This window comes from Hippocampus comes, unplaced genomic scaffold (assembly GCF_001891065.2).
Source record: "Hippocampus comes isolate QL1 unplaced genomic scaffold, H_comes_QL1_v1.1 scaffold177, whole genome shotgun sequence".
Taxonomy (NCBI): Eukaryota; Metazoa; Chordata; class Actinopteri; order Syngnathiformes; family Syngnathidae; genus Hippocampus; species Hippocampus comes.
In genome coordinates, this window is record NW_017806158.1 from 2248212 (window position 1) to 2257381 (window position 9170).

The 9170-nt window shown below is 40.4% G+C and overlaps 2 protein-coding genes across 3 annotated transcripts in view; one reads left to right on the top strand and one right to left on the bottom strand.

Moving 5' to 3' along the window:
• Positions 1-336: 336 nt before the first annotated feature.
• stip1 (stress-induced phosphoprotein 1) lies at positions 337-7845 on the bottom strand. Its single transcript, XM_019895192.1, has 14 exons — positions 7766-7845; positions 5997-6206; positions 5763-5904; positions 4286-4427; positions 3329-3506; positions 3107-3233; positions 2854-2956; positions 2338-2458; positions 2062-2158; positions 1856-1980; positions 1728-1764; positions 1516-1619; positions 1084-1256; positions 337-984 (listed from the first exon to the last, which is right to left on the bottom strand). The coding sequence occupies exons 1-14, from the start codon at positions 7772-7774 to the stop codon at positions 912-914; spliced, it is 1641 nt and encodes a 546-aa protein (XP_019750751.1). The 5' UTR covers positions 7775-7845; the 3' UTR covers positions 337-911.
• spata22 (spermatogenesis associated 22) overlaps positions 7800-9170 on the top strand; it is a 4013-nt gene continuing 2642 nt past the window's right edge. Inside the window, exons 1-2 of one of the 2 annotated variants that reach the window (XM_019895219.1) lie at positions 7800-7839; positions 8759-8822. In XM_019895219.1, coding sequence (XP_019750778.1) covers positions 8783-8822 — 40 coding nt within the window. In that variant the 5' untranslated portion in view covers positions 7800-7839; positions 8759-8782. Of the gene's footprint in view, positions 7840-8403; positions 8499-8758; positions 8823-9170 lie in introns of those variants that run through there. The other variant, XM_019895218.1, reaches the window with a different exon arrangement.

Here is a 9170-nt window from a genome sequence, read left to right on the forward strand (position 1 = left end):
ATATGCATGCATGCAGCACTGGAGCAACCAACTACAAAGACTGTCTTCTGCACATCGGCAAAGTCAGAACACTTTCCCACGAGTGCATAGACGACTGACCCACTGAGACACCAAAGGCTTAGGAAAGCTTTGCGGGTGTTCAGCTACAGTAATTAGTTTAGGGTATGACACCATGACTTTGCAAATGAACTTTTTAAAAATCAAATTTTGAGACACCGAATTTTATATTTTCATTGTCTGTAAGACAATCAGTTTGCAAGAAATCAGAGCTGTAAGTATTTGATTCTATGTGTAAAAAACAAAAACAAAAACAAAAAAAAAACTCCACAGCAGCTGCTGTATTAATTTTAATCATTTGAACAGCTGATATTTAAGTGAGTCCAAAGTGATATAAGTTGTCCACAATCATACAACATAGACCCATTATAGAGATCGGTGGATCCAGCTGACGTTAAAGAGATGACAAAAAAAAGGGGGGGTAGAGGCAAACCCATTGATTCTTTAATTTTGAAGCACCGTGTTTAGTCAAGCCATTCACAGCAAACAAACAACTCCAATTTGTGACTGACATGTGACTGTGAAAATTATTCTCAATTTTCTTGCGTTAAGGGAAAAACATACTCTGCTTTACAGCGAGTCACGTGCTTTAAAACACCAATGGATCTGATACAGTATATAGTAAGATGTCCATCCATCTTTTGATTTGGGCACATCCTCATGAATCTGGTGTCAAACTGGCAAAAAAAAACAACAAAAAAAAAAGTCAGGACTTGAAAAAAACGTAAAAAAAACACTGTTAAATGAGACCACGGAGCATAATTTTGACAAAAAAAGACAATGTAATATTTAGAGATATTTTGCATTTTGTTCCCCTTTTTGGGGCGTTTCTTCTTATCTTGGCTTGTGTCACATCAGTGAATGGCTATGAGTCCGACATCCAGGAGTTTCTGAATTTTCTTTGCAATGACAGGATTCTTTAAGTGGCTGAAGTAAAGAAACGGGGGAAAAAAAAGAGCCATCACATTTTTATGAAACCGTTCAAAATGCAGATGCGGTAAAATAAACCAAAGTTGTGAAACTTACTCGCTGAGCGCCTGAGGGTCCTTCTGCATTTGCTCAAGTATCATGCGCATGGCGGGGTCCGACATAATCTGCTGCACCTCGGGATCGGCCATGGCTCTTTGCTTTACTTCCTCAGGACTGTCGTTCCTCATTGCCTGACTCATCATGCAGCGCTGTAACCCTTCTGTGGCTTCCTGAGTGGACAATGTAAAAAATGAAAGTCATTCCCACTACACATACGAATATATTTGACAGGGGACATCTGACCTGCTGGTTGACGTGGTGGTGGTGGTGGATATACTATGTTTCTAATTGTACCCACATTTGGAAGAGGCCCAATTCTGACTTGAGGTATCATGTCATGCATTTTTGTTTTCTTTACATTGTCATCAAAAAGAAAAGGAGTGGAAAAAGTGTTGCTTAAGCTTATAGTATAAAACCAGACTAAAATACCTTTGAAGAAGAATCAAGCTCCAAAGCCTTTTGGTACACATCCATAGCTTTGGAAAAATCTTTCATTGCTTCCAAAGCAGCTGCTTTGCGTGTGTAGCCTTTAACTGTTGACACATTTCGTAAATGGTCACATAAAACAAAACTTTCTTGGCAGGTACATTACTTAGAACTCTAGCATGAGATCCACTAAGGAATGATGGTGTCCAACTTACTGAATGTTGGGTCAAGTGTGATGCACTCCTCACAGTCCTGATCAACAAAGAGTTACGTTACTTCATTTTTTAAAACTACTTTTCAAATTATCTAAAAACCCAGTGTTTGGCAATGTTGAATAGCACACCTTCAGGGCAAGTTGAAACTCCAACAGCTTAGTGTAGCAGGCAGCTCGGTTACTGAAGAGCTTTGCATCGATTGGGTTTCTTTTGATGGCCTCAGTGTAATGTTTCATGGCGAGAGGATAGTCTCCTGCAAGGCACAAGGTACCCAAGTTAATCATCTAAAAATGAAAATAGTATGGCAAGGTGTGCTTTAAAAGGCTGCACAAACCCTTCTGGAAGGCTTCATTTCCCTTGTTCTTCTCCTCCAGCGCTAAATCGGGATTAATGTAGGCTTGTTTCTCCAACTCTTTCAGGATCTTCTCTGCCTGCAGAATCAGGATAAAACATGCATGAGCGGCTGGAATTTCTTTATGGACGTAGTGCTTAAGCCATCAACTTAATCTTAAGCTTGAACATCGCGGAGAAAAATGTCGACGTTTTCGATTGTGGGGGAATGGACAAATTGGGTGTACACGAAACTGTAAACTATGTAAGGGCCATGCACCTGTTGACACTTTTTCAAGACATCAGGGGTGCGATGCTCAGTTAAACTCTTGTTGAAATACTGAACCGCTTCTTTGTACTTTTCTTGCTTGAAGTAGGAGTTGCCAATCCTGGCCAGTGCCCTTTAAAAACAGAAGAACGAGACGGAAATAAACAAAATGTATTATTTCCAAAGATCATTCCTTGTGAGAGTCTAAATCTCCTCAGTTAAAGCACCTGAAATGAAAACTGAAAAACACAGACGTTCCACCACTGAAGGGAACACATATTCCACAAATGGAAAGACAAGTGTAGAGTACTTCCATCAGAAAGTTGATATCGCTAGAACCAAATAAAAGCTGTGGAGAACTGTGTATATTTTAATCATTGGATGGTAAGAGATATTTCTGTGGTCAATGCACAATTTGTCCCATCCAAACAACACTTAGCTATTTCCAAATCGCTGAAGACACTTTAGGATTTAACAGTTGAGTAAATTGCTTCAAAAACGACAGAGAAACAACTTGGAAAAACTCACTTGGCGATTTGTCTGTAGTCTTCTCGGTTCTCTCTGCCCACGTCAATAGCCTTCACACAGAGCTCCCTGCACTTCTCAAAATCCCCCTTCTCGAAGTACACGGCTAAAGGGATCGCGAAAAGAACATTTCAACTCAAAACGTACATATGAAATGGCAGTTCTGTATTAAAAAAGGTCGGCGCAAGCCATTTCACAACGCTGAAAATAAGAGCACATTTGTGTTTGACATTTACAAAACCGTCAAAGTACATACCAGCTTGATTTGAAATATAAGTCATGTTGGTAGGATCGTGCTTGATCGCTTCTTCGTAATGTTTCAGCGCGGTATCAAAGTCCTTGTTCTTATAGGCAGCGTTCCCAAGTTCCTTTTCTTTCAATGCCTATTAAACATGCAAAGCGGACAATTATCACCTAAAATGACAAACTGTAACAGTCAGTGACGACCTCGTGGCCAAAACCTGATCGACTGACTTACATTTCTCTTGTTCTCAGGAAGGTCTTCGTTTACAGAAGGGGGAGGCTGTGTCTCTTTAGGTTTGGTGGTAGTAGAAGTAGGAGGAGGAGGAGTGGGCTCGTCTTCTTCATCCATTCCGGACAAGTTTAGTCCCAGCAGCACAGAGAGTGTGGTCATCACTCTTTTATCTTGTAACTTCCTACAAATCAAATGTAACACTCATAATTTGGTATCATCGGTGATTAGTTGATTTTTGTTTGCCACTGAAAGTCAACCAACCTCCCACGATCGACCTGTTACCGCACGCGCGCATACACACGCATGCCATAATGGGCAACAGCCATAACGGCCCCTAAGATGATCGAGGCATGGGACGCACTTTTGCAGCGTGTTAACTATCGTAGCTCACGTTAAGAATTGTTGTGCCATGATTGTCCTCCTACAGAAACCATATTAAAACAAAAAATATATTTCACTCCCCCATCTTTTTCCATTTTCAAACATTTTTGAAAAAGCTTCAGGGAGCCGCTAGGGCCACGGGTTGCCAACCCGCCACCTTGGTCGAGAACTGTTGGATTCAATTGATTGTTTTGCTCTGTATTCCTTGAAAAGGAGTTGTACAACCACATATTTCAATTAGAACTGTTTTCTGTCAAGTGGCCACTGGATTATTTTTTTCATTTTATTTCATTATTTAAATTCGTTTTTGTATGTGTTCTAAACAAAATCTGTATTTTATGAACAAATGGAAAAAGCGATGATCATAACGTGCCCTCAATTTCCATGCAGTTTTAAGATTAATGCTCCATTGGGATATCTAGGTCTTTCTTTAAAGTTATCTGTCATTGTTTTTGGAGAAATGTTATGTATTAAAAGTGCTCGTGGTTTCGGTGACTACCCAAGAGTTGAGTACTCCTATTAGTATTGGTCTCAAAAATAGTGCCACTAAACATTTCCACACAAAATAAAAGCACATACGTGCCAAGCGCCGACGGGTTGCTCCTGAGTTGCTCCAGGAGCTCTTTGTAGCTTGGATCTGCCAAGAGCTCACGGGTTCGAGGATCATTCTCCAGCTTTTGATACATGTTAGGCATGGCGAAAGGGTTCATCATTGATTTTTCTGAAATACAAAACATTGGTAATCATAAGCAAAGTCTGCTAAGGCGTGATTCCCCTAAGTGCACACCCAAGACTCAAGTCAAAAACGGTGTGCATTTACTATGATGTACATATTGAGGTGAAATCGTGTGGCAGAGTGTGTCCTGTCATTTCTGCGCTACAGCCGTTACTTTTTTCCACGTTTGAACCCTGCGGCTTTAAATGTCGCCGCTAATAGATTTGCCGATAGCCTTGTCACATCTGTCCAATAAAACGAAGGAACATGTCACAGTGGACTGTTTGGGTCTGTCCTCAAACAGAATATACACATCAGTCATTTTAGTAACACTCCTTCCATCAGGCAATACTGTGCGGCCATTCACTTTACCGCTTGTAAGAGAAACGACTGCTGAAGTTTGCCAATGGATCCTGACAGGGTGAAACAGTGTAAAAAAAAAAAAGAAACATTTACCAACGGGTTTCAAAAGTCTTGGACGGCTGCATGATGAAGAGGGCTGCGTAAGTTCTTCTGTGAAATTGACTCGTGCGACAAAGAGAGACTCTGAAATGTGTAAGTAGGAAGGGGCTGTTCTATGTCGACAGTAAAGAGCGCCTAGTGTGTTTAGTGTGCAGGAGAAGTCAGATGAAGATAGCCATCAATGACTTTTCAGCAAGGCTACTGTGTAATTTGTCATGTTCGACATTGATAGGGGGGGGGGGGTGCTTACTGGGATTCCAGGCAATTTAAAGAAAAACAAAAAAAAAAATCCACCTGTGACCTCTTTCTTTGCAAATATCCTATGTTATAACCATAGCTAATAAAGTGAGGCGCCAAATATATACACATATGGTATTTGTATTGATAGCTAAATTCAGCTGTTGTGGCTTTTAATCGGGTACGCTTTGTAGGCCAGAAATTACAGTAAATGTAAATTCAGGCCGAAATGATGAATTTGAAGAAGGGCTGCAAATAATGATTGTTTTAAGACTCGATTAAGATGGCCATTATTTTGTTGATTAATTGTTGAATAGGATTTTTTTAAAACTTCAGTCCCTTTGTTGAAAAAGATTGTTATTTAAAATGCACAAACACCAATGAATTAAGATTCAGTCACTGTAACATGTCAGAAAAATTGGCAACTTTGTTAATTTTTTTTCAAAAGTAAAAGCAAATGTTTGCTTTGGATTCAACACAAATATCATCTTTCTGCTGTCAGAAGTCAGAGAATAGGTAGCAATATCTTTTGGTGATGGTGTCCTGATTGTCTTCACTTTAATTGAAAGTGTAAATAAACCCTTGCAACTCTCATCCTAATATAATTATGGTCCCTTTCTGTGGGGCGATAGAAAGACCTACCTGCGAGGCGGGCCTCAATGTTCTGTAAACCCTCCTTCAGCTGCTGATTGTTTGGCTCATGCCGGATGCCCTCTTGGTACGTCGCTTTTGCATGCTCGAGTCGTCCAAGAAATTCCTGTGCCGCAGCTTTACGGGAGTAACCCTTGTTGATAAAGACAGAGATTGTTCATCAATTAAGATTACTGCAACAAATGTATTGTCAAAAGGATTACTACTAAACACAAATCACCTCACCTTGCCCCAGTCTGGCTTTATCTTGATGGTCTCACAAGCATCTTCGAGAGCCTTTTGATAATTGCCTTTTTTGGCGTAGGCAGCTGAGCGGTTGCTGAAGAGGACATGGTTTTTGGGGTCAAGCGTCACAGCTTCAGTGTAGCAGCGTATCGCCTCATCAATATTTCCTGCACTCAGTGCTTTGTTGCCTTGGTCTTTCAATGCAGACACCTGTGAACCAGTAGGCAGTAAATAAATGAAACACAAACGGACAATAATACGCACTGTTGGTCATGTTTTTTTTTTTTTTTTTTTTTTGCATTTCTTTCGTGAAGAAAAACACATGCTGATTTTCTCCAATATAGTGGATTATATGTGAACAGCTGCCAGTGGCAAGAGATAGGCAACGGGCATCTGTTCATGTCAGACAGGTGCAAGAAGTGACAGAATATGGCTTTAATTTTTTCATACACTATATATTGTTACGCACACTGTACATATATTAACTGACATAAGGCATTACACTCACTGTGTGGACTGAGCAACCAGTCTTAAAAATGAATGAAAATTATCACTTATGTACGTCACTGGTGATTTATTTTTTACAAGGGGTCTGCCATCTTTGGTGACCCCTAATATAAAAGATACAGAAATGATTTCATTAAAAAAAATAACAAATGCGTTCCACAAACACCCTTAAGAGGTACATGTTCCTGGTAAATCTCTCTCCCATAATCTAATGTCACAGACTGCTCAGAGGGAATCTGTTTTGACCGAAAAAATATTAAAATGAATTCAAGACACTGCATAGCAAGACAAGCGATAGCTCACATGAGCTAACCTGATACACTCAAATACTGTATAACGATTGTGCCCTCTTCAGGCGAGTAAAGTGGAGCACACTTTTTGCATGTAATGTTTTTTATTTGTCTGTTTGTTTTTACGCCAGTGTTGCCTTTGTAAAATACTCCTTAAATTAAAGCAGGGTGTTGGTGAGTATATTCATTGTGAACAGTAAAAGGCAGGTATAAGAAAAACAGTGTGGTCATGATAGCAGCCCCCTGTGCATCTAGAAAGACCTTCCGGACAGAGCAAAGGCGGTTGACTACAGCAACCAAAATGCTTCTTCGGCACGTGAATTCCAATGAGTACTACGATACACACCAGATCTTAGATTTAGCATTTTAATAAAACGTAAGAAATGTGTCATTTAATGCTGTTACCGAGTTTCAACAACCATTGCACCAAGGATAGCTGATTTAGGCTAACTAGTTGTTCACCAACACTGTGTGCTTATACTTGCAGTGGCATATTGACACAAAATTCAACGACAGGCCAGAACGCAAACTATAATGCTTTATTAAACAACAAGGCTGATGATGGTAAATCATAACTCATCAGATTGACGTATTTGCTTGACTTTGACATCGAACCGTGGACCATGATGACTTACACATTGTGCCCTCACAGTGAACAAGAAACGGACCCGCTTATATTGGCAAATTCAAGAATAGTTGGTCCTAAACGTTGGCACAAAAACAAGTATTAAATCTCAAGTGAAAGCCCGGTCAAACCAGGCAGCTACAGCGTGTTACTAGCTGATGGCTAACCCCAAGCCACGGACAATCAAGCTAACATTGCTGACCGATAACAGTGTTTCAGTACACACACGTATCTGCGCTATTCTCAGACACTTGAAATGTGAAGCGAATCAACAATAAAATAATAAGGGAAACGTATAAATGTACGGCTCGGCGAAACAAATAAAGCAAGATTTGTAAAAGACTCACTTTCTCCATGTTGCAAGCATGAGGTTCCTTCCAGAAACTACTGTGTGGACTAGCGCCGCCCCCCTCAACAACGTGTAGGTTGCCAGTTTTTAGCTGTCGCACAAATCCGCATTTGCAATATATATTTTGGATATAACGTCTGGAAACTTCCCGAAGGCGGTGGAAACGCGTTTTTAAGCTGCAAAAGTCGAGAAAAATGTTCTTGCCGAAACAAGCTACTCGGGTCTGAAAGAAGTAGCTTTGTGTTCCTGGTTTACAATAGTACAAAACATAAATGGTGTTGCGATTATGATTATCCATTCCACAAAAACTCATTCCCCTTTGATGAATATATTTGCTGAACATTAAGTTTTGGTTGGATATTGACCTCTCCATTGATAAAACCCGAATGTCAAACTGACCCAATACAATTTAAAGATTTACAAGTAAATTTCATTGCGAAACTTCTTAAAATTGACCGTGATCTTGGTTTGTATGTTTCTGACACTTTTGGATCGTAAAACATACCCAGGAACATTATTGCTGTTTTTGAGAGACCGACTTATAGGCGAGTTAGATTTTTATAATGCTGAAAATAATTGTATTTGACCATTCTACGCGTATTTTCGACAAGCACTTGCATGTTGCGTGATGACTGCCGGATTTTATTGTTAGAGCCTGAAGGCACCACATTAAGTTCAACCGACAGTACACACTGCTTTTTGGCGCAATTTGCTTTCCCAGACGCCGAATCGTAGGTCGTTTTGCTAATAATAATGATATGAAAAGTTTATGTCCTATTGACATTGTTTATTGGTCACATACATTTCAATTTGTTTGCGTTTCTTATTCTTTAACCATCACAGCTGTTGAATGTTAATGTTTAATAACACCAAAGCTGAATGTCAGACACAGCTAACTAGCATAGCCAGCGAACATAGATTGAAGTCGATAACTGCCTGTCCATATATTAACCTGTAAATTGGTTTGCCACATTCATTCAATGAATTTCAGGATTCTAGCCTTTGAACAACAAGGATGAAAAGGAACGACAATCTGCAATGCAGACCGAAAGCAGGTTTGAGAGAATATGTTTAAAACCCGGGCGGCCCGGTATCGTGTGGTTAGCACGTTGGCTTCACAGTGCAAGGTACCGGGTTCAATTCCAGCTCGGGCCTTCCTGTGTGGAGTTTGCATATTCTCCCAGTGCTTGCGTGGGTTTTCTCCCACATTTCAAAAACATGCAAGGCAGTCTGATTGGACACTCCAAATTGTCACTAGGTGTGAGTGTGAGCGCGCTCATTGGACACTCCAAATTGTCACGAGGTGTGAGTGTGAGCGCGAACGGTTGTTTGTTTCTGTGTGCCCTGCGATTGGCTGGCAACCGGTTTGCGGTGTCCCCTACCTACTGCGCGAAGACCGCTGG

What these genes read in the sequence shown, in the direction of transcription:
- stip1 (XM_019895192.1), bottom strand. An exon ending in TAAAGCCAGACTGGGGCAAG is followed by an intron (nt 5,905 to 5,996) that starts GTGAGGTGATTT and finishes TTTATCAACAAG; the next exon opens with GGTTACTCCCGTAAAGCTGC. An exon ending in AAATGAAGCCTTCCAGAAGG is followed by an intron (nt 1,981 to 2,061) that starts GTTTGTGCAGCC and finishes TGTGCCTTGCAG; the next exon opens with GAGACTATCCTCTCGCCATG.